Source organism: Fusarium venenatum, assembly GCF_020744135.1.
Source record: "Fusarium venenatum strain MPI-CAGE-CH-0201 chromosome Unknown EDB82scaffold_1, whole genome shotgun sequence".
Lineage (NCBI taxonomy): Eukaryota > Fungi > Ascomycota > Sordariomycetes > Hypocreales > Nectriaceae > Fusarium > Fusarium venenatum.
The window spans coordinates 11,351,400-11,374,677 of NW_027072129.1; the positions used below are offsets into that span (position 1 = coordinate 11,351,400).

General features: G+C 46.6%; 12 protein-coding genes across 12 annotated transcripts; 8 read left to right on the forward strand and 4 right to left on the reverse strand.

The window, feature by feature from the left end:
* Nucleotides 1-395: 395 nt before the first annotated feature.
* Nucleotides 396-2,328, reverse strand: EDB82DRAFT_438789 (uncharacterized protein). Its single transcript, XM_025730310.2, has 4 exons — nt 2,178-2,328; nt 1,604-2,119; nt 1,370-1,534; nt 396-1,312 (listed from the first exon to the last, which is right to left on the reverse strand). Exons 1-4 carry the CDS (start codon nt 2,235-2,237, stop codon nt 467-469), a joined length of 1,587 nt encoding a protein of 528 aa, XP_025587432.1. The 5' UTR covers nt 2,238-2,328; the 3' UTR covers nt 396-466.
* Nucleotides 2,329-2,868: 540 nt separating this feature from the next.
* Nucleotides 2,869-4,117, forward strand: EDB82DRAFT_421452 (uncharacterized protein; the record flags this gene model as incomplete). The annotated part of the gene is made up of 3 exons (XM_025730299.1): nt 2,869-3,438; nt 3,494-3,787; nt 3,842-4,117. The coding sequence occupies 3 exons, from the start codon at nt 2,869-2,871 to the stop codon at nt 4,115-4,117; spliced, it is 1,140 nt and encodes a 379-aa protein (XP_025587431.1).
* A 20-nt stretch (nt 4,118-4,137) lies between these two features.
* EDB82DRAFT_117621 (uncharacterized protein) lies at nt 4,138-5,827 on the reverse strand. Its single transcript, XM_025730288.2, has 2 exons — nt 5,755-5,827; nt 4,138-5,692 (listed from the first exon to the last, which is right to left on the reverse strand). Exon 2 carries the CDS (start codon nt 5,545-5,547, stop codon nt 4,252-4,254), a length of 1,296 nt encoding a protein of 431 aa, XP_025587430.2. The 5' UTR covers nt 5,548-5,692; nt 5,755-5,827; the 3' UTR covers nt 4,138-4,251.
* Nucleotides 5,828-6,573: 746 nt separating this feature from the next.
* Nucleotides 6,574-9,234, forward strand: EDB82DRAFT_565703 (glycoside hydrolase superfamily; the record flags this gene model as incomplete). The annotated part of the gene is made up of 4 exons (XM_025730277.2): nt 6,574-6,658; nt 6,710-7,316; nt 7,364-8,797; nt 8,847-9,234. 4 exons carry the CDS (start codon nt 6,574-6,576, stop codon nt 9,232-9,234), a joined length of 2,514 nt encoding a protein of 837 aa, XP_025587429.2.
* EDB82DRAFT_493736 (uncharacterized protein) lies at nt 9,215-11,684 on the reverse strand. Its single transcript, XM_025730266.2, has 4 exons — nt 11,584-11,684; nt 11,139-11,530; nt 10,419-11,087; nt 9,215-10,371 (listed from the first exon to the last, which is right to left on the reverse strand). Exons 1-4 carry the CDS (start codon nt 11,659-11,661, stop codon nt 9,309-9,311), a joined length of 2,202 nt encoding a protein of 733 aa, XP_025587428.2. The 5' UTR covers nt 11,662-11,684; the 3' UTR covers nt 9,215-9,308.
* A 147-nt stretch (nt 11,685-11,831) lies between these two features.
* Nucleotides 11,832-13,840, forward strand: EDB82DRAFT_573256 (general substrate transporter). The gene is made up of 5 exons (XM_065609936.1): nt 11,832-12,461; nt 12,510-12,616; nt 12,669-12,803; nt 12,854-13,227; nt 13,276-13,840. Exons 1-5 carry the CDS (start codon nt 12,080-12,082, stop codon nt 13,778-13,780), a joined length of 1,503 nt encoding a protein of 500 aa, XP_065466052.1. The 5' UTR covers nt 11,832-12,079; the 3' UTR covers nt 13,781-13,840.
* A 460-nt stretch (nt 13,841-14,300) lies between these two features.
* Nucleotides 14,301-14,906, forward strand: EDB82DRAFT_522463 (uncharacterized protein; the record flags this gene model as incomplete). The annotated part of the gene is made up of 1 exon (XM_025730243.2): nt 14,301-14,906. The coding sequence occupies one exon, from the start codon at nt 14,301-14,303 to the stop codon at nt 14,904-14,906; it is 606 nt and encodes a 201-aa protein (XP_025587426.2).
* A 448-nt stretch (nt 14,907-15,354) lies between these two features.
* On the forward strand, nt 15,355-16,545 carry EDB82DRAFT_565706 (uncharacterized protein; the record flags this gene model as incomplete). The annotated part of the gene is made up of 3 exons (XM_065609806.1): nt 15,355-15,368; nt 15,590-15,871; nt 15,921-16,545. The coding sequence occupies 3 exons, from the start codon at nt 15,355-15,357 to the stop codon at nt 16,543-16,545; spliced, it is 921 nt and encodes a 306-aa protein (XP_065466053.1).
* Nucleotides 16,546-17,608: 1,063 nt separating this feature from the next.
* Nucleotides 17,609-18,289, forward strand: EDB82DRAFT_425572 (uncharacterized protein; the record flags this gene model as incomplete). The annotated part of the gene is made up of 1 exon (XM_025730221.2): nt 17,609-18,289. A coding segment is annotated over one exon (681 nt), but the record flags the coding sequence as incomplete, so codon positions are not given.
* A 210-nt stretch (nt 18,290-18,499) lies between these two features.
* On the forward strand, nt 18,500-18,842 carry EDB82DRAFT_117665 (uncharacterized protein). Its single transcript, XM_065606993.1, has one exon. It carries the CDS (start codon nt 18,538-18,540, stop codon nt 18,730-18,732), a length of 195 nt encoding a protein of 64 aa, XP_065466054.1. The 5' UTR covers nt 18,500-18,537; the 3' UTR covers nt 18,733-18,842.
* Nucleotides 18,842-20,499, reverse strand: EDB82DRAFT_117658 (uncharacterized protein). Its single transcript, XM_025730210.2, has 4 exons — nt 20,096-20,499; nt 19,923-20,027; nt 19,636-19,869; nt 18,842-19,584 (listed from the first exon to the last, which is right to left on the reverse strand). Exons 1-4 carry the CDS (start codon nt 20,267-20,269, stop codon nt 18,952-18,954), a joined length of 1,146 nt encoding a protein of 381 aa, XP_025587423.2. The 5' UTR covers nt 20,270-20,499; the 3' UTR covers nt 18,842-18,951.
* Nucleotides 20,500-21,207: 708 nt separating this feature from the next.
* Nucleotides 21,208-23,278, forward strand: EDB82DRAFT_493741 (amino acid/polyamine transporter I). The gene is made up of 4 exons (XM_025730199.2): nt 21,208-21,492; nt 21,548-21,618; nt 21,674-21,787; nt 21,842-23,278. Exons 1-4 carry the CDS (start codon nt 21,349-21,351, stop codon nt 23,088-23,090), a joined length of 1,578 nt encoding a protein of 525 aa, XP_025587422.2. The 5' UTR covers nt 21,208-21,348; the 3' UTR covers nt 23,091-23,278.

Consider the following 23,278-nt stretch of genomic DNA (forward strand, 5'->3'; position numbering starts at 1 on the left):
GCGGAGTTTATATGGAAACCTGAAAACCAATACTGCCGCGAAACTCACCGATTGATCCTTGGTTGATAGCGAATAAGCCATCAAGATTAGACATTTCTGAACCCGTAACCCAAAACAGGCGATATCTTTCGATGCAAAAAGCAAATCATCTGTAGCGCAATACCATACCGGATTTGGTTCCAAGGTGCGCATGTCCGAACTGAGATATGGCCCCCTGTCCAATGGATTCGCTAAATGTAGGGCTGCTTACGGTATCCAACCAACGTTGATCTTTGACTAGGAAACTGGACCATGCTCGCTAACCCCTCCTTTTTTCCCTGGTTAAATTCTTACTGCGTATTTTGCCTTGTCGGTAACAGTAGGTAGAATGCCTACCCGCCTTGAATCTATAACATCGAGAAATAGTACTACTGAAGGTCCAAATCACCAATTTAGATTGCTTTATATATAAGATATAAACATTGTTCTAACCGACATCTCTCGTCCCAAACCACCATTTCCTCGCTTGACGCACAATCCCATCCCATCCCAAAAGACTGTCTGCCTTGGGATCAGTAGCCTCCACATGATTCAAGTTCGCCAGAAATATCGACGGGTATGACGCCATGTATGCTTGTGCCATGAATCTCTCCATGAAGGAAGTCTCGAGGATCACCGGCTGATGTTCCCCTGTGTGAGGAAAGTACGGCGACGCCGTCAAATATCGGATTGCAATACCCAAGGGAAAGGTGGAGGCTAGGACTGCATAGCTTCCGCACTGCGATTGGTGGCAGAGAGGTATGGCGTATAGAATCTTGTGTGCGTATAATGTAGGATTTCGTGGATGTTCGAATTGCCCTTCCCCTGGATGTGGAAACGGAACTTGCGCCTCACGTGCCAAAATCTCCGGCACGTTTGAATGCTGCCGCGCAAAATGCATTGTAGTGTAAAGAATGATGCAGCAACTCCAGTATAAGAAACTCGGTTGCAACACAGCAATATCCTCGTCAGTCTGTAATGATGGGAGCTCTTGTCGCCCCACTACCGTGCTGTCAAGCAGATAAAATGCATCGGGCATAATGTCTTTCCATCTCACCAAGATCTGCTCAAGTTGTAAACAATGACGTACAAGCTTTTCAGTTGCTTCATAAGTTTCTACCTCGTTGGGATCGAGGTCTCTAAGCAAGTCTAAATCTTGAAGAAGTCCAGGAATCTGAACTAGTACATCAGTCAGCAAATCAAGCGGGGATTTCTTGCGATTCCTCCACGGGAGAAGCATCCAGTCTTCTTCACTGAAGAATGAACGTTTTCTATCAGTCACGCAGTTGATGTACTGTTCAAAGATTAGTAAACGTTGAGCCGGATAGGTATTCCAGCAGCCTCTACATACCGAGACGACCCTGCTATCCGCCAGTAGATGCCGTGCCGGACCTTCCCAATATCCACAAGGCCCTTTGGCTTGGAAAATTGCCATTTCGCCGTCACTGTGAGCCTTGTAACTGTCTATCTGCTGCTTTGGCCCTGATGAAACTACTCCCTTGGCTCCATATCGAATCTTGTTAAGTAAGTCACCAACTAATACCCTAGCAAGTAGATCGCGTTGAGGGGGGCATGAAGTACGTACCTCATAAAACCGGTAGAGCCGTACTGCAGCAATCAAACCGTTGCTTGTAGCTCTCTTAGGGTCACGAATCGCCATAGCAGTTTCTCGAAGGCCCGCACGGTATGCCTCAAATGCTTTTGCCCTCAGCTGTTGATTGTCGTCTCGCTCCGCTAATGCAGCTAGACCATGCGCCAAAGTGATGAACTGTAGAGATTTCTCAGATCCACTAAGATACTCATGGTATCTGACCCAGCCAACAGGGGATAGCTGGGACGTGGTAGATGAGAGCATACGGCCATTGGGAAGGTACGCCGAGAGAAAGAGGCCTATGTACTTGGTGTCCCTCGCACTTCTGACCAGTGAGTCGCACAAGGTAATACTACCTGACTCAGCTGCCGTCCGAATAGGATTGTGAGCCTTGGTGTACGTGGCCAGCTTCTTGCTCGTGGTATTAATCCAGATGTGAGGGTGATCGTAGCCTTCGCATACGTAACCCGCTGAGATACACCGCTGGCAAAAAGGCTTCTTTTTATCGCACTAGGGGATCAATGTGATCAACATTTGCAAAACAGTAGATGGTAATTGGTCAACTCACTCCCTTCTTCCTTCTGGGACAAGTCAAACAGCCTCCCGCTTTAGCTGGGACGCCGACCATAGTAACAAGGGAGGTAGCGTGCGGTTTGTAGTCGTCCGGTGAGCGTCACAAGGCAACACAAAAACTCAAGTCAGAGTCAAATAGACATGACTGTTGCGCGCACTTTGTAGGCCTTTTAGGTAGAAATCGCATGAACCCACATTTAGGGCAATGTCTGTCGATTGGGTGATGACAGCTTACTTCATATTCAGCCCCAGCTTGGCGCTTACGCCGATGTATTTTCAAGTTTATAATCCCTGCGCTGGAGATGATCTTCACAACGCTCCACATTTCTGCCAAAGGACCATCCTGCGCATCTGACACTCGCGCACCTTCTTTCTCTTTAAGGAAGGGTAGCCAACTGGATATTCTTACAATACATGCTTGCATCTTGCATTATGGATGCTGGCAGCGAAGAAATTGTTTTTTCTTTCTTTCTTTGTTCCAATATTAATTGGAATCTTGACGTCAGATGGGGCTGACAATGGATGTACGTAGGACTCCAACGTAGAAGTAAATTCAAGATCAAGGCTTTATTTAATTGTGTATATATATGTGTGCATGCAATACTCTGAGCTTCAACAATGATATTATTGCTTCTCAAACATCCGCTTCTACCAGAGAACAAGTCAGTACAAATACAGTTATCAACATGGGTTCATCAACCCGCCCCCCAGCCAACCGCTTTGTTGCCGTAGCTCGTCACGTATACAACCCCATCGGCTTCAGCAAAGGATATAACTTCGTCCTTTGGTTCATCTTTGCCGGCGGTCTACTGGGTTTTATATGCGCTCGAGCCCCCTACTTCGACTACGATGGCGTCTTTTGTAAGCCTGACTCAAACGGTGGATTCTTTGGCGCTGCGGCTGGCGAATGCTGGTCCTATGCACAAGAGTCCCACCTCAAGTTTGGTATCAAGATGCATCTGTGGACTGTCCTTCCTGCTGGGTTCCTCGCCTTTCTTCATTTCCTTCCGATTCTTAGACACAAAGTTATACTCTTCCATCAGATTAACGGCTATATCACCATTCTGCTTAGCATTGTGGGCACAGCTGGTGCTCTGATGATTGCTCATGTATCTTTTGGCGGAGGCGCAGATATACAGGCTGCTGTTGGATTGCTGGCCATTTTGTTCGTTGGTAGTCTACTCGTTGCTTTGTACAACATCAAACGACTACAATTGGAGCAGCACAGGGCTTGGATGTTGCGAGCTTGGTTTTATGTAAGAGACATTCAATTCATCAATCGACCGACTGTTAAATACTAACTGTAAATAGGCTGGAGCAATCATATCTTGTCGACTCGTCATGTCCAGCGCGGCTATGATCATCTCCAAGTGGGGGGCAGTATACAAATCTTTCTCGTGCGATAAACTCGCCTCATTTTACCAAGACGATGAACAAGGTTTTATGCAAAAATATCCGGTATGTAATTCCACCGACGGGTGGGTTGCGGTCAAGGCAGATATCATTGGCGGAGACGGAGAAAACGCCGCTGCAGCAATGCATGAAACCTTTGGAATGGCGGTTTGGTTGGCTCTGGCCCTGCACGCTATTGGGGTCGAGATATACGTAAGCCCACGTGTTCATTGTTCCGCTGCCATAACTAACTCAGCTTTATCATAGCTTCGCTTGACCCCCGCTGAGTCTGAAAGACTTCGAAACATCTCCTACAAACGCCAGATAGAGGCTGGATTTAAGAACCCTGGTAGTGCTGGGTTGACTATCGATCGGCTCGGAGACTCCACTGCTTGGGAACCCGCCATTGGTAGGAATCAGCGAGATTCGGCATATGCTTTGGTTGACCATGTCGGAAGGACGAACCTCAACGACTCACGCTCTGAATATGTATTATTGCAGCCCGGCCATACGCAATACGATCCATACATGCCACATGCCTGATGGATGCGTGTGAGAGACCCGTCGACTTCCCAGATGGATCTAATATCCTAAAATCACAAAACTGGATTCAGCCACTATGTATTGGCAAAGGCTATTTTTGTATCTATTAACTTGAGTCTAAATCTTATAAATCTTTAAAGATTCTTTGAGTATTCCACTTCAACTGCAAACTCGTTATCTTTCTCATCAACCAGAGTGACCGTGATACCCCATCCAGGTACCTTGTATGACTTCACACCACTCATAGTAAGGGTAGCGTCATTCAGAGGCTCCCAACCAGAAATCTCGCTGCCGCAACTATCAGAACCAGGTGTAGCATCTAGCACACGGATAGGCCCTAACCCTGTACTAAGGCTCGTATCAATAGTATAAAGGAGAACACCGGGTGCACAGATCTTCTCATCAAGACCTTTTGCCACGCGCGCTTCAGCAACAAGAGCAGAAGTCTTATTGGTAGCCACGACTATAGCCTTAGTGCCACCTCCTTGGGTCGCCACAGGTGTAAGAGTATGCCGGGTAGTGCCGTGTTCAAGAATACAGTCGACATCCTCATCCTGTAGCCAACCTAGCCTCCATTTATCCCATGCGAAAAAGTCAGAAGCCATTCCTCCAATGTTACCCATAACATCCCATCCACCAACATATTCGCCAACGGCCAAGTTTGAATCGAGAGGGTATAGATCGGGCAGACACATCGAGTGACCTGTCTCATGGTTCAGCGCCTTAAAGCCCCAAACATAAGGATCAACACCAAAGGTGATGGCCCTGTTGGACACAAATGTGTTGTCTCGCGTAAAAGCACCAAAGCTCGAGGCCAAAGAGCGACCAAACCATGGATTGTTGCGAGAAGTGACGATATAGAGGATGTCTGTCTTGGCCGGAGGTGGGTTTTCGCCATTATTCATGTATGCGTCCAATGCGTCCTCGACGTATGCATATTGTTGTTGGTTACTCAAACCTGCATCCCAATTATAGGACTCGGCAGAATGAGGCATGCGATAGAACTTGGAAGTGTCGGCGGTGATGTTGAGTGCGAGCTGACCATAGCTAGATTCCTGGAACCACTTGTTTGCATCGGGAACCAGGAAATCGTAATTCTCCTGAGGAGAATCCTCGGTGGCTTCGGCGTCAGAGAAGTCGACAAAGATCATAAAACCCTGGATGGTTCCAGTGCTGGGAACGCAGTCGCTCATAAAGCCGTGACCGACACTTAGCCATGCATAGCTTCTGGGTAGCTTACAACTCGGAACCCACGGAGTGTCATCTTCAGGGAACGTTCCATTGACAGATCCGGTTCCATTGGTAGGTGTGTTTGGATCCAAGGGTTGCGTTTGGTTGCTAAGTTGAGTGAAGTTTGTTGCTGACTGTTGACAGATGGAAGTTGCCAGTGCCGCTGGTAAAACCAGTGAAAGTAATGTCGCCGAAATCATGATGTCAATTCTCAAACGTTGAGAGTTTGATCTGCTCTGAATATCATGCCGGCTTTTTATTCTCTTTATAGAACCATATTTACTCCTGATCCGTATTCAAAATCTACCGAGGCCACTAGGCCCAGCAGTTGATACCTCAAATAGACTAGTTAGACCTGTCAAGATCTAGCGTTAAGCTTAAAGTGGGACAAGATGAGGAATACGAACATTTGAAACCCAGGTTTGAGTAAACCCCTTGTTTATCAACCCTGGGACTATCCATATAATTTCGTTCTTAACGCGTACTCGTAAACGATCGTTCGTTCTTCACGATCCTAGTTGAAATCGCATAATCGTTTATTGTAGTGCTTAAATTTCAGTTGGGCGCGTTACAGGGGGAAACCGACCTCCCCCACAGGTCGACACCGCCAGTCTTTTGATTATGTAACTGGTCGATCTCAACTACCCTGTACCAATCCAGCAATTACATTATAATACAACATATGGTTGGCCTGTACAGAGTAGCGAATGTCGGTTTCTCCCCAAGTCAACTTTCTTCTCCGGTTGGCTGCAATGATTTGACTCAGAGCAACAATACGAAATTTGTGTTGAGATAGAAGTTTCGGGTACAGTATGGTTGATTGAGTTTTAAGATTGCTAGTTGGCGCTCTTCGAAATACCTGAGTTTGACAGTGACAATCATGGCTGTTTAAAGCGGAATGAGCAGCAGGCTTGTAAAGCGAGTTTGCGCATCAGACGTCCGGAGTTTCCCCCTTACCCCTAGCCTAGATCCTAAAAATTGCACTCAAAATGCTAAGAGACAGTGCTAAAAGTCTTTTGATCATAAGACGCTAAGAGACAATGATCACCTCCGCCCGACATCCGAGAAGGACCCGCCATTTCATTTGCCTCATCATGCCAAATACGATCTAGGGGTGAGTTGCAGGGTAAATCGGTATGGTTCAATTACTTTATAGCTTAGATTATTTTAGCCAACTTAGTTTAAGCCTGAGTCTTTGAGATTCAACAACTCTAATGGTCGCCGATATGCATATCCATCAGAGATCAACCATCGACGTCGAGTCGACGCTCGCGTCTCTCACTCTTGCTGAGAAAATATCCCTTCTATCAGGTTAGTATGCAAAAAGTATTGAGTATCTCTCAACTCACTAACAATTGGAAGGGTCCGACTTTTGGCACTCTGCCGCTATCCCGTCTAGGGGAATCTCTGCTATCAAATGCACCGACGGTCCCAATGGTGCTCGTGGCGGTCGATTCTTCAATCCAGTTCCAGCCCTATGTATACCCTGCGGGACTGGCCTCGGTGCAACATGGAACCCGGAACTTCTCTATGCAGCAGGTCAGCTTCTCTCTCGAGAATGCGAAGCAAAAGGCGCCCATGTATGGCTAGGTCCGACAGTCAACCTTGTTCGAGGCCCTCTCAATGGTCGCGGATTCGAGAGTTTCTCTGAAGACCCTCATCTGAGTGGCGTGCTAGCTACGGCTATCATCAATGGAGTACAGAGTCGAGGTACAGCAGCAGCGTTGAAGCATTTTGTTGCCAATGATCAAGAAACTGCCAAAATGTCAACTGATATCTGCATGTCGGAAAGGGCACTGCGGGAAGTCTATCTCAAACCTTTTCAGATGGCGGTGCGAGATGCTAAGCCAAAGGTTGTCATGTCATCATATAACAAAGTGAATGGAGTTCATGTTTCTGAGAGCAAGAAACTTTTGCAAGATATTTTGCGAGGGGAATGGGGGTATGATGGGCTGGTAATGAGTGATTGGTAAGAACACCATATCAACTGCTAGCTTCCAAGGCTAACAAGACTAGGTACGGTACATATGGCTGTACTGATGCTCTCAACGCCGGCGTGGATATTGAAATGCCCAGTCCTTCCAGACATCGTGCAGACAAAGCTATAGTAGCAGTCGTTTCGGGAAAGGTTAGTAGAAAGACGATAGACGATCGAGCAAGAAAGGTTCTTGAACTAGTCAACAATACGGCAGCAGCACGAGTATCGACAAAAGAGACGACTAGAGACTCACCAGATGATCGAGCTCTCAACAGACGGCTAGCTACAGAGAGCGTCGTTCTTCTCAAAAACTCAAGTAATATGCTACCCCTTCAGGCTCAAGGCTGCGAGGATATCGCTATAATAGGACCAAATGCCAAGCTTCCCGCTGCGTGTGGCGGAGGAAGTGCGAACCTACGGCCATACTATACAAGCTCGGTCTTTCAAGGGATTAGTAACCAGTTGCCCCCAAATGCAAGGGTTCAATTCGAGCCTGGCGTTTTTGGGCACGTTTTACTCCCATACTTCACCGGGGATCATGTCACTGATGAGAACGGAAATCAAGGTGTTTCCATCTCTTTCTTCAACGAACCAGAGTCTGCTCTCAACAGAAAACCCTTTGACCAACAAAACATACCAGATACGACTTACCAACTAATGGACTATAACCACCCAGACAAAAACGAGACTTTCTATATGTCAATGAAAGCCAACTTCAAACCCGACATTGATGGATTGTATGAATTTGGCCTTGCCAGCTATGGTACCTCGAAATTATACATCAACGACCAGCTTGTCATTGATAACGAAACAGCACAGACCCATGCTGGAATATTCTTCGGGCACGGGTCTACAGAAGTGCGTGGATTGTATAAGATGGATTCAAACCAAAGTTATCGCCTACGAGTCGAAACTGGCAGTGCATCTACATCAAGGACTAGCGGTGGTTCATTCATTCCCATTCCTGGAGGAGCCTGTCGACTTGGCGGCTGTCTCAAGCTTGAGCCAGCAGAAGGTATCAGGCGTGCAGTTGCAGCAGCAAAAAAGGCTAAGCATACTTTCATTGTTGTCGGTCTCAACGCAGATTTGGAAAAGGAGGGTAAAGATAGAGAGTCAATGTCCTTACCACCTCACGTCGACGACCTAGTATCAGCCGTCCTGGAAGCCCAGCCCAACGCCATTGTGGTAACTCAAGCTGGAAACCCCATTGAGATGCCATGGCGCCATCAAGCCAAGACTATCCTTCATAGTTGGTATGGCGGAAACGAGGCGGGTAATGCTATCGCGGATGTGGTATTTGGTAAAGTCAATCCGAGTGGAAAGCTCCCAATGACCTTTCCAAGCCGACTCCAAGACGGACCAAGCTTCTTGAGTTTCGGCAGTGACAATGGTAGGATCTACTATGCTGAGGATGTATTTGTTGGCCACCGTTGGTTTGAGGCACGGGGCATCGAAGTAGCTTTTCCGTTTGGGTAAGTCATCATCTCTACGATTTTGTATTCATTTACTAATATGGCCAAGTCACGGTCTTAGCTACACAAAATTCTCTACATCTGAGATTACGATAAAGGAGAATGATGTACAAATTGACGTCAAAAATACAGGCTGTACGGCTGGCGCTGAGGTGCTCATGCTGTACATATCCTTTGACAATTTCAAGTCGGGCAAAAAGTCGAGATTTTTACGGCCTGTTCGAACACTCGTCAGTTTCAAAAAAGTCTTTCTTGAGCCCGGTCAAGAGGCCTCGGTTGTTTTGACTTTGGACAAACACAGCACAGCGGTGTGGGATGAGATGGCGGATAGTTGGTTGTGCGAAGCGGGGACATATACGGCTTCTGTGGTGAGCTCAAGCGACATTTTGGAAACTAGCTTTGTCGTAGACCGAGACATGTATTGGAGCGGAGCATAGGTTCGATGGATGCATTGCAGGGTATGTATATATATCGACATTAATTACGTATAAATAAAGTAACATCCGGGCCTTTAAAAGGGATTCGCATCCGGCATGGTCCAGTCACCATAATTGAGAGGCCAAAACGAGTCCATAAACACATCTGGTTGCCCAGAACCATACTGTCCATGAAGCCCGATGGCCAAAAAGCTATCCAGCTGAGGTTCTTCATCTCCGAAATACCCACTAAAGTCGGTTGCCTCTGATTCCATTGCCTCGGAAGGATGAGACGTGACATTGATGGGACCAAAGTCCGAATTAGCCGCCACTGTAATTTCTGCTGTAACGCGCTCCGACGAGTGGGTAGCAATTGATGAAGTCCCAGCTTCAGTTGCATGACCTTGCTCTTCTGGTTGGAAGTTCAAATTTTGAACGACTTCTGTGACACTGTGCTTGGAAAAGACCTCGCGTACTTGCGAGTTACCCTCAGCTACTTGCGGTCGTGAAAATATATTGCTTTCAGACTCTTCCTCATCCCAGATTGACGGGCACGCATATGGTCCATCTCTTATTCTTTGTGCATCATTTACCAAATCATTTATACCCTTCAGTAATATTGCCGTTGTGGGTAAAAGCGCAGCTTGTTCTTCAAGCGCTTGCGAACAGGCGGTAAGTCTTGCAACCAGTTCTATCTGAGGCATATCGCCCATAGGATACTGCCCGAGTCTTGAGATAATCCTCGCAGAGTGAAATGCACACATAGCCATAGAAGGATCACTGATTAATTCAGAACCTCCCACAGCTTTTGGAATCTCAAGGATTTTGGAAACAGAAACAGCATGGAAGAGGCACTTTTCACGACAAGACGCTGTGAACTCGGGCGATATTTGTAGTATTTCCGAGGCAGGAAGACCCTCTCGGAAGCCGGGGATAGTGAAGCGGAAAAGATCGCAGTGTGTTTGGTGATACCAAGCATGCAGCATCAGGAATGGTGTGCGGGAAGGCGAGAATGCGCGTAGAGAGAATGCTGTTCGGTCCAAATTATAGCGTGCTGGCAGCGAAGCAGAAAATTGGCGCAGTTCGTTTTCGATGGATTCGACGGCTACTAGACATTGTTCGATCGGCTTTCGGTGGTTGGTAATCGTTAGAGTAAGTCTATGAGAGTCAGTTGGCGCATATAAAGAGAGATACAATGCCGTTACCTTTGTACGCGATTACGAATGTCCAGGACTCGGATGCAGTAGCCTAGAAGGCCTACACTGGTTGTATCAGGATGTGAAGGCGGATGAAGAAGTTCAGTAGTGACTGGCAGGTCCATAGAAAAAGACTTTTCGTTACACGGAAGTCGAATATGGAGAGTCTCGGGAGTACAAGCCGTAAATTCCGCCTTTCCACTCGAATACAGCGAGTCCATGATGTAGATGGACCACATCAACCGTCGTCTCCGCTCTTGTACTAAGAACTTTTGTCGAGTATCCTCATGATTGAGTCGAAGGATATAGGCAAGTCGTGAAGTCAACGCCATGGATACAAGCATCTTACTAACGCGCTGGGAAAGGTAATGATCCAGCGTGATAAGTAACCATGCTTCTACGTCTGATATTTGTGGGTGAGAGAGTTGCTGCAGGAGACGTGACTCGGCGTCCTGAATCCATTTTCTTGCGGTGTTGCGATGCTCAGAACTGCCTGGGTGTATGAAACGAGATGTGATGCCGCATATTGCCGACAGAACGCATGGGTTCAGCTCATTCTTGGACCATGATTGGAGAAGAGTTGCTCTATGGAGGAATCCGTAGCATGGAATTGGGTGGATGAGATCAAAGTAGGCGTCAATGTGCTGTTTGACTGTTTGTTTGTTGAATCCGAGGTCCCTTATCACGATGAGACCTGTCTGTATAGAATTGGTCTTGGGGTAGGCTTACAATAGTAATTGTTGAGGCATCAGCATTGATGCGGATGACGCAATAGGTTGTACATGAGTCTGTGTTGGTGCACCCGAGTCTCCGGCTGGCGATACGAACTCGGATGAGTCTGACGTTTCGACCTGAGGCGATTGCCTCGAGTCATTTACCTGAGATGTTGAAGATGTTGGGTAATGACAATCAATGCCGCGGTCCAAACATCGAGAACATGTCGGTCTTTTGCCAGAACACTTCAATTTGCGATCCTTGCACCGAAAACATGCTCGCGATACCCGTCGTCGCTCCAAGATTTCAAGGTTGCTGTTATTTTCCACAGGTGACGATAGTAAAGAGCATGAAAACTTGAGTCGTTTGCAATTGCCACAGCCTCGAGGTTCTCCATCGCATCCTACCTAAAATCCCAATCAACAAACGAATATGGTTTAGATAAAAAAAAACTGCATACCTTGCGGTTCCGACATTGAGCACATATTTCGGATGTCTTGCGGATGCGCGTACGTGATGCGTTCCTCTGATCAACCATTATCGCGTCGATCCGATAATTTCGGAAGAGAGCTGCAAGAATGGAAGTCGGGCGGAGGAAGAGGAGGAGAAATTTGCCCCAAAACTTAATCTCGTTTGTCAATTCCCCCCGACTTCCGAGCTCGGGATGCACTAGCTACTTTTGATACTCCACATACCCCAGACCTTTACCTTGGTCCCATGGGGAAATCAGGAGAGCTACCAAGCTAAGCAGTCTTTTCATCGTGGTCTCGGCCGGAGTTGCCTTGCTGTTGGTGCAACTCGTGATACTAAGATTTTGCGGGGGAAGATGCTTTACGATTCATTTGACTGAGTATATCTGCAGCATCACCCCGGCCTCAATTGCCTGTCATCATCCAGCAGACATCAGAGTCAAGCAACTGCTCTGCCATCAACCATTGCCACGCTACACCGACACCATGTTGTCCAACCACAGAATTTTAAAACACTTCAACCGCCATCTAGGCATCGCCTTCGCCGTCATTGCAGTGTCGACATTCAATTACGGTTTTGACAATGCAGCCTATAACAACACCCAAGCCATGGAGGCATTCCAGACCCAATTTGGTGAGTGGGATGCCGACGCTGGAAAGTACAGCATCCCTCCTTCGTGGCTCGCCCTGTTCAACAGCTTGAACTATATCGGTTTCGGTGCGGGAGTCATCATTGGCAGTCTAGTTAGTGAGCGTTGGGGTCGAAGATGGTGCATGTTTGGCATGAGTGCTTGGGCATTGGTCCCTGCCATTATGGCTGTGACATCTGTCAGCAAGGAGCAAATCATGGCCACCAGAATCCTTAACTGTAAGTTCAGTCACTCTTCTATTGCGCCTTATCAGCTGACCCTATTAGACATCTACATTGGCATGGAGCTCGCCGTTGTTCCCGTCTACCAGTCCGAGATAATGCCACGCGAAATTCGTGGGTTTGCCGTTGGCTCTTACCAATTCAGCTTGATGGTAAAGTCATTTCCTCAATTCCATGTTTCTCACAATCTAACCGTGTCAACAGTCTGGCACCCTCATCGTCGCATGCGTTTGTAGAGGCACAAGTACTCTAACAGGCAACCTCTCGTTTCGAATCCCCTTCGGCCTCTTCTTCATCATCCCCGTCTTCGTCATGTGCGCTATCTTCTTCATTCCAGAGGTACACCACCATCCACATACCTACATCGAACTCATAAACTAACCATTTAGTCTCCACGATGGTTGCTCACGAAAGATCGAACCGAAGAAGCACGAGCGGCGCTTGGAAAACTAAGAGAAGGAAAACAAACCGAAGCCGAGATCGACGAGCAGTTTGCAGCGCTCCAATACGCGTTGGAACATGAGCCAGAGCAGGGAAACTACCTTGAACTCTTCCAGGGAAAGAACCTCAAGAGAACTGCCATCGTTGTCGCCATGAACTTTTTCCAGCAGGCGACTGGTCAAGCGTTTGCCTCGACATACGGTGCTATTTTTATTCGAGACATTGGGACTGTCAACCCATTTACTATGACTATCGTCAATGCAGTCGTCAACCTCTGCTCTGCGTTTGCTGGTCTGTATCTTGTTGATCGGGCTGGTCGCCGGTAAGTGCTCTTTATCCGAGATTGAGACATATTGCTAATTTGGTATAGCCCTTTATTATTGACTAGTGCTGGATGGATGTTCTCGGCAATTGTCACCATGGGCGCTCTGGGAACTGTATCGAATCCATCCTTCGGTGTCAAGTCCGGCATTGTTGCCATGCTTACGTTATTCGGCTCTGGATTCACGTTTGCGTTTGCGCCTCTTAACTATGTCATCACTACCGAAATCCCTGCTCTCCGTCTTCGAGACGCATCTCAGCGAACTGCCTCTATTGTCAATGTCGTGGCCAACTTCCTTGTCAGCTTCAGCATTCCTTATATGCTCTATGATCAATACGGAGGCCTAGGATCCAAGGTTGGATTTGTCTTTGCGGGTATCCTCGTATTAGCTATCCTCTTTGTTATCTTTTGCATTCCTGAATGTAAGGGGAAATCACTTGAGCAGGTTGACCGCATGTTCAATGAAGGTATTGCCCTACGCAAGTTCGGCAAGTATAAGCCCGAGGAGATGACAGGTGATGTGGAGGAAGTAATTGAGAAGAGTGGAAAGTAAACTATTTCTAATGAATTTTAATTATCTATGTATTTATTTAATTAATTAAAACTGTTGAAGTATACAAGCCTCAATGCCACTAGGATGTTAATCCTTTTACTTTGACAAAAACTACTCATTATATTTTCTTTCCAAGGATTTCACTCTTGGTGCCTAACCAGATCCAGTTTAGACAACTTAGGCAAAGGTTCACTTTTGAAATGCCGCAAGTCTCAGCAAAGGCCATCAAGTATGCTTAATACCCCTGATGACAGCAGACTTTCTCTTGGCACTAGTTCAGCCTAAGAGATCTAACTATCAACGCACTATTGAGTCACTAGCTCAATAGACGATCAGCCAGCAAATTAGAGATTACCATAGAGGAATATAGTGGGAATAGTAATCGCTTGGTGGAAATTATTGACTGCAGTTTGTACTAGGGTATGGGTACTCATATATACACAACCACTGACAATTCTTTCCTACGAATTCCTGTTCAACATTCTCACTCTTTACAACCCACCTCCATTCACTCATTAGAATGACTCGCCTTTCTGTCCTCGCAGGATCTATTGTCCTTCTCGCCTTGTCTGGTGTCAATGCTGGACCGTGCCGTCCTTCATCATCCGTCATTACAACAAGTCTCGAGACGACTGCTACGCTGACGGAGATCAGCGAATTAACAAAGACCCTTGAATCAACATCCTTAGTTGAGCCCGAGGTGATCGAGACTCCGACTATTACACTCTCTACTACTGAGACAACAAGCGCCGCTGCGGAGACTACCGAGACTACCAAAATCACTGCTGTTCCTACTCCCACCACTGCTGAGACTACAACAGCCGCCATCAGCACAACCAGCGCAGCCCCAGTTCCTGAAACTCATCGCAGCTGTATTGTTCTTCCCAATCCATACACTGCACCCGATGGCAGCAGCTTCACACTTTCATGCAACAACCATGCTGGCGTCTACGGGCCGATTGACAATTACATCGTTACGAGTTTCGAGGACTGCCTGCTGAAGTGTACAGAAGATTCTATATGCGTTGGTGTGGAGTATATGAAGTCGATTACCCGCTGTACTACTCTCTTTGCAGCTGGCAGTCCTACAAATGATAATAGCATCGATATTGCAGTGAAAAACTAGTAGTTGGAAGTGTTGGAGTGCTCTTTTTTATATTCTCCTTGGCTTCTACCAAGTTTAAGGGTGTTCGAAAGACCGGCCGTATATTATTGCCTTTTCATTTTTAGTTTGAGTTGTAATATAAAATTTCTCAAACACCCAAGTAAGATGCTTGCAAGCCAAGGCGGATGTCGGCTCCTTACCAAGCCGGCTATTTTATCTGTACTGAATGAACCAACAGCTTTATTGCAAAGTTTTCAGCAAAGCACAACTAACAGTCAACAACCAACAGACAAATCAGGCCTCTGTCTTCAGATCTCCACAGTTATATTAGGAAGGTGGCTGTCCCGATGCCTAGATGTATGCAATGAAGCGAAATTACTTGTACTGCACACTTTTGTGTATAACTGACATCGACTCTGCTCTTCAAGACATAACTGTGACGCAAACCATTTATTTATCAATCGCCATTATGGCTGCCATTAAGCGTACGACTCGATTCTACGCTATTTTGGTATTTCTTTTCGCTTTCGTTGCTGCTGATGATAAATCACCAGCAGATGAAGTTTATGACCCATCTGCATAATACGATCCGTCGAACAATTATCGCCCACGAAACGTAACTGGCCTAGGAGACTTTTACAGTTGGGTCGGATCGTGAGTTTCGAAAGTCAAGAGGACCAAGATGTTGAGCTGACCGGAAACAGTTACTACAATGCAACGGCAGAGGTAGAGCTTGAATTCCTCTTCAGCTGGCAATATGGCGGGCCATTATGTCCTATGTGGCAGAATTACACCCATACCGCCAAATTCGATGCCGTTCTGAGTATCATCGAAAGAGGCCACTGGAATGCAGGAAATAACTCCATCATCTTCTGGCTGACACTTCTCCCACAAAATTCGCCGTCGTTTAATATTTCCAGCTTAACATACGAAGATATGACCAATGGGAAGGACTTCGGTATATCGTATCCCATTCTATCTAACTCGTCAGTTCGCCCCAATCTCATACTGTCTTCCTTACTGAACCCTTATTAGTTTATATGAGCATAGATACTATCGCCCCGAGAACAGCAGAACATCACCTCCTCGTTATGGCTCGAGCCTTGATCTTTTTGACTTCACTACCAGCCAGATGTCTGATGGAGCTTACAATATCAGTGGTACGGTTCTCCGCGAACGTGACCGCGAAGGCCATATATCAAGTTTCGCAAACTTTAGCAGCATGCCAGTCTGTGATTCCACCACACAGACCGACGACGCCGGCCTATGGATCTTGAACAGCCCATTTTGGAATACCGAGGGCGGGGATGAATTTCAATACCCTCATACCAGCATTCAGTTCGATGATAAAACCGCAAGTCTTACTTTAGACGCTTCTTTTCACTTGGAGCCATATATCCATCCCAATCAGACAAGAAGGGGTCCTTCCGCCCAAGGTTTCTTACGTGTCCGCTTCTCTGGTGTCCTGGATGAATATCACTCTGACACGCTGAACCTGAATGGTAGTACGCCTACATGGTTGCGGACAGTTGGATTCTCAAATGACTCTTCCAATATTGGATACTCGGAGACTTCCGAGAGTTCAGCAGAGAAGTTGAATTTCGGACTTGCATTTACTTTGATAGGAATCACTACGTTTGTCATGATAACAATTCTATAATTAATCAAATAAGTTGTTAAAACATAGGTCACAATTACTCAATGTCTGAGAGAGGATGTATCCATATACAAATTGGTCATTGTGCAAGTTCCGCCTCTACGTGACTGTTTCCTCTTTTCTTCTAGCAGCGCTTTGTCCAAATGCATTATATTCCACAGATCACAATACCAAATCGTAGAACCAATAATACCGGCATAGAATGATGAACATTGATTAGCCAAATCCAGCGAGTAGTGCGAATGTGGCAGACTGACATATTCGACACACAGCCTCAAAACATCCAATGCAAGGGTGCAAGTGTACCTACTGCAAAGATTTCTTGATTTTGGATGTTGATCCTAACCTGTGGACTAGATAGTTAGCCTCATCCATCATACCAAGTCTCCGTTGCGGACTAACCTTGGCGCTTTGACCTCTGACTTCAGCTGAGATTGTGTTTTAGGTATAGATCTGTCAATATTGCTTGGTTGATCGTAAAAGATGGATATCGGAGCGGGGTTACAACACATAACATTTGAACTAAGAAAAGAGTTGCCTATCAACAGGAGTGTTGATAGCTGAAATGGTATGAAGACTGTCAAAATTGGACTTTCCTTTAGGAAGATGAGATTATTCTGTCCCCACCCCACATGGTATATTGCTCTATCATGTTTGCTATTGGTAACAGAATACTACGAAGAGGGCATTTGAGAGTCTAGGCTCATTAACGTCTAATAAGGTTGACATATAGGGGCAGGAATGCATGCCAGCATAGGGAGAAAAATAATTAAAAGGTCCTTGAATAGATGAACTCGCTCTTAATGACATTACATATCTTTTAATGTGTTGTTCCAGGTAAGACGTCACAGAAGCCAATGGAGATACGACACGACGACACGTAACGATGATGCCAATCAAATACTATAAATCCATATTCTGTTCTGTTGAATGATGTAGTCTGTAAGACGTAAAACACGCAAATAATATGAGTCATAGAGACGCCCTTGGACAAAACAGAGATTTCTCTTGTGTCATCATATAGATTGCAAGTGATAGTGAAATGGCCAGCAATCAGCATTAACCGGCTGCTGTCAATAAGGCCGCATTTACAAACCTATATCGCAACCAGGATCCAAAAGACTACCTCAAAACATTGTCATCCCTTGAATACACGATCCCACAGCACGTCCAACCTTTATTCCATCGACTCTATGAATTGTCCAGTCGGTGTTTAGCCAATTCGGTGATTCTAGACGTGTGCTGCTCGTACGGAATCAATGAAGGTCTACTTTGGCATAATATCGACATGGATACTTGGACAGCTCGCTACAATGCATCGCAGCTCAGTGCGGAGAATCAAGTACGGGCTGATAAGAAGTTATTTGCGACTAGGACACGACCTTTCAGACCTGTGGTGGTAGGACTAGATACGTCAGTACCAGCCACTCGTTACGCTCTCGATACTGGATTAATCGATTCTGGCTGGTCCGAAAATCTGGAAGTCCAAGATCACTCTACAGACTTTTGCAGAGCGGTACGAGACGTCAGTCTTATAATCTGCACAAGAGGTGCTAGTTATGTAGGTTCTCGCACCTTTTCTCGCATCATGAAGGTGATCGAGAGGCCCATGAATCTCTGGATGTTTTGTACCGTATTCCGAATGGTCCCTTGCGACGATACTGCAGCATCACTGCGAAGTCACGGGCTCGAGACGGAAAGGCTTCCTGGTGTTGTTCTTCTTCAACGTCGGTTTGTATCAGCTTAAGAGCAGAGCGATGTTATCGAAAAGGTGCTTGCTCGTGGGCTGGACATAGTGAGATGTGAGGATCAAGGGTACATTTTTGCGGGAGTGCATATATTTCGTCCTATCTTGGACATTTATGAACCACCTGTGGAAGAATTGGTGAAAGAACCCTATGGCGGTTGATGGACTATACCTGTATCTGGAATATAAGACCAAGAGAGAAACTGGAACCAGGAAAGAAAGGTTTCAAGGATTGCTGGGTGAGTACTATGTTGTGGAATTTCGTGTGCCGAGTGTTAACTGTGATAGGATGCCACGGAGTATGTATGGTATTCTTTGAAATGATTGTGTCTAACATCTATGGGGAAATCATCAACCACTGTGTCGTTGGTAACCACCAATTGTTCGGAACATGGGAATACGATGGTCAGCTATATCAGTTCAATGGTTACTTCTCGACTTGAAAGATTCCTTAAGATAAAATCTGTGCTCTTCTCGTAGTTGGATTGAGCCTGGCTCACAGTCTTATATACGGCTCATTGATAATAGTATCGCTTTCCAGAACCCAGATGATCCGTGAACGCCATTTCAGCCCGTGGAAGAAACATATAAAAAATTACGCCTGGAAGTCGCCAAGTCCCAAAGTACCAATACGGGAAACATATTGCACCGCCACTCTAACACTACCTATTTTCGTATGTGACATTCCATGTCACCTCCTTGTTGATGATTATCTCATGACTGCCTGTCCGAGAGATCTCTTCCTCTGTTATATCGTCCAAACTAGTCCTCTCACACTCATGTGTCACTGTTGCTTGATGCGCAATAACGTCAGGCCTCCAATTGCAAGGTCGCCCACTGCTTGATATCGAAGCAACAGACGATATGGTTGATGTAGTGACCTCTGGGCAACTAATCTTGGCCAGCTCCAGATCTTGCAGCGCAACCGAGTTCCGTGCGTATGCATTCGTCTCGTCAAAGGCGACGGGAAATCCCCAACCAATGTTGAAAGAGGACATGAAGCTCTTGAGGTTGGGTGAGGTAGCGGATAGAAGAGACCATGAAACCATGATCTGCTGCCACATGAGGGTTTTTGTGACCGCGAATTGAGGTTCATCGGCGAGCGGGTACTTGTTGGCATAGGCGACGTGCACGGCTGTCAGAGCGATAAGAGGTAGACGGAATGAAAAGGCAGCGACAACCTGCCACTTTCGACTGTGGCCGATGTTAACGGACCATACCAATTGGACGATGAGGGCGAGTGTCAGGAGTTCCGTCACTATGTCGAGTGATGCGATAGATAACCAACGGCCCCTCTGCGTGATACGTTTGTTAGATTTGAGCACGTTAGGAGGGAATCTTCGTACCTGATGTGGACATCGATCGAGATTGTGTACAGTCAACACACTGCCAGGATCGCAATTTATGAGGAAAGAAAGACTCGATGAAACGCCCCAGATAGCAGTGATAACTATAAGGGCGATGCAAGATGGTTCGCTTTTACCGGGTCTGCAGTCGATGATGCGTCGGATGAGAGCAAGGATTGAACATTTGGCAAAGGTCAGTGTCATAAGGAAGAAAACTGTCGATGCTATAAGACACTGGATTGTGGTAAGTGAGGTGCGGTATGCAGACGACATCAAGTGAAGCTTACTTTTGACGAGACTGCCCATTGCTCCGGAGTTGTGATGTGGTTCTTCTTGCCAAGGCCGTTGCCTAAGCCGATAAACATGGCCATCATCTGGCCCAAGTGCATGACCTGTGAAGTTGCCACTCGGTCAGTAAATGATGTGTCACAGCATGACCTGTTAAAAGGTTGTTACTCACAACAGCCACGCCATACAGCGCGTCGTCCACGCCCAGCATGCAGTATTTGATGTAGAACCTCGCCACAGCCACATGTAGCGCGTAGATCAGTGACAGAATAGTCACTATCCATAGCTTCCCAGCATGATCATCTGGGGTGATGGGAGAAAGACGATTTGACTCATTCTCCACCATGGTGAAGTCGGAAAATGACAAGTCAAAAATGAAAACATGAAAATGCGATCAAAGGTGGAACCCGGCTTCTTCTTCAAGGAGTAGACAATGTCTATTGACATCCGATTGCATCTCAGTGCCTCAATTAGGCTACAAAGAAGATACATACAGGGTCTGGCGTTGGCCGTTGGTGATGACCTTTGAGGCTTGACAGGTGATACCTGGCACCGAAAGTCTTACTTTAATTTCGTGCTCGGCATTTCGCCTGGATCTGTATTCATCGGGGATGGGGAAAGCGAGTACCAACGATCCGAGATGCCAGCTGAGATCCAGGCAGACAGATGATAGCATCGAAACATCACTGCCAAGCTCTGTCTTAGAATTCACAGCAAACATTTCCCAAATCGTACCTCAATAGAAGTCGAGAGTGGGGAAGCGCCACGTTCCCGATCTGGGTCTGAATAAGGTCTTGTCATACCAGATGATTCTGGGCAAGCCTCAATCACTAGCGAATCACAATTTGACGATGGCGGGAGATTTCGCTGTTGGTTCTATTGACATACAAATCCATACATCACCCCTTGGGCAATGGAATTCGGAGCAGGATGGAGCACGCGAAGCCTGCTTATGTTGGCCAGTGTGAAACAGTTCAAAGTTCTGATTAAGATGTAAAAGACGGTGCACAATAACGGCCCAGCCCCCGATCGGAGTCAATTGTCAGTAAGAAAAACCTGTTGTAGTCACATTAAATTATCGGAGATAACATTTTAAGGTTAAGGATGGATCAAAAAGAGTACTGAACTCGGGACGGCGCGAGCAGGGTGGTGATCCCGCCTGGTCTAGGTTCAAGGGAGAGGATTCTACCCCTGTAACATTGTGCATTCACATGTGCTACTGCAACAGCTCACTTGATGAACAAGGATGAGACAGATCAGGGCTCGGCATGCCAAAGAGGAAAATGTCGGATGTGACATTGTACTGGGGCATGTTTCTCGAAATCTTTATTTCCCGCAGTCTTTTCCTTCTTTTTTCTTCAATCTCAACATTCACGTTCGCATCATTTCAACAGATACTACCACAGCGTCCGGTTAGGCATTAAGATGACCAGCAACCAAGATAAGAAATCGTTCGAGGTGAATGATGCCATTGGCTTCAGCGACAGCGACAACAATGTCGACGAAAAGAAAGGCACCCCGGCCGATCGCGCCGACATGTATCGGCTAGGTAAAGTACAGGATTTGAGGGTTTGTGATCATCCCATCTCGACGACATTGTAACAACGCACTGACCTGTCAATAGAGGAACTTTCGCTTCCTGTCAATCTTTGGTTTCTCCATGATCCTCATGTGTTCATGGGAGTTCTCTCTCAGGTAACATCCGTCTGTCAAAAACTTGGCGGTCAATTGACTGATGATATCTCCGCAGTGTATCGACAATTGGTCTCGTCAATGGCGGTACAGCTGGCTTAGTCTGGATGTTTTTCATCTGCTGGATTGGCTTCCTGCTTGTCAACACATCAATGGCCGAAATGGCTTCAATGTACGTACTCATATTCCCAATGACCTCGACATCCCTAACTAATGGTTATTGCAGGGCCCCAACGACCGGAGGACAATACCACTGGGTTTCCGAATTCGCACCACCGAAATACCAAAAGCTTACCAGCTACCTCATGGGATGGATGTGCGTCCTGGGCTGGCAAGTAGCATGCGCTTCGTCAGCTTTCATCGCCGGCACTCAGATCCAAGGTCTGATCATCCTGAACAACCCTATTTACGTCCCTCACCCATGGCACGGAACACTCCTTGCCATCGCCGTGGCTGCTTTCACCGTCGTCTTCAATACTCTCCTCGCTAGGAAGCTTCCCTTGATCGAATCGATTGTTCTAGTCATTCACATCTTTGCCTTCTTCGGTATCCTTGTTACTCTCTGGGTTCTATCCCCAAGAGCCAATGCGAAAGCGGTCTTTACAGAGTTCAACGATGGAGGCGGTTGGGGAAGTCTCGGTGGTTCAGCACTTGTGGGTATCCTCGCTGGTATCTTGCCCCTACTCGGTGGCGACGCTGCTGTTCACATGTCAGAGGAGCTTCGCGATGCCAGCAGTACTCTTCCGAAAGCCATGATCTTGACAACCGCTGTTAATGGTCTTTTCGGATGGATCATGGTCATTACATACTGCTTTTGCATCGGTGACTTGGGCGAAGTTATATCCTCGCCCACCGGGCAACCTTTCATGCAAGTGTTTCTCAACTCTACACAGTCCGTCGCCAGCGCTACAGCCATGTCTACATTCATCATCGCCATGACAGTATTTTCGAACTTGACAATGGTGGCTACAGCATCTCGACAGCTTTACGCCTTCGCCAGAGACCACGCTGTTCCATTCGACACGTGGTTCTCTCACGTACCAACAGGATATGATGTCCCTCTCAACGCAATCTTCGTGACATTCATCACCTCAAGCCTGTTGTCTCTCTTGAACATCGGATCCTCTGTCGCACTCAACTCTATCACCTCACTAGGAACAACAGGTGTCTTGTCCAGTTACATCGTCTCAATTGGCTGCATGATTTGGAGACGATGCACCAAGAGTCCCCTCCTTCCTTCCAAGTTCAACCTGGGTAGATGGGGTCTAGCTATCAACATCGCTGCAGAGGGTTTTTTAGTGGTGGTCTTTGTACTCGCTTTCATGCCTGGCAACCCAAACCCAACAGCATCCGAGATGAACTGGAGTATCGTGATGTATAGTGGCGTTGCTCTTTTCTCTGTTGGTTACTACATATTCTGGGGGCGACACCGCTATGAGGGCCCTGTGGCTTATGTTCGCAAGCTTGAGCAGTGAAGGAAATGTACCTGGTGGTGGAAGTAGTGGGGTTGGTCGTTTGTCTCAGTAGCCAGATGCGTTTAGCAAGTGCCTCGAATTATTTTAAACTATAAAACTCAATTGCCACACGATCTAGGTGCTTTTTACTTTTAAATCCGTTAGTTGCAAGGGATCAGGTCATTTTCACTGAAACACCGCTTGCATTC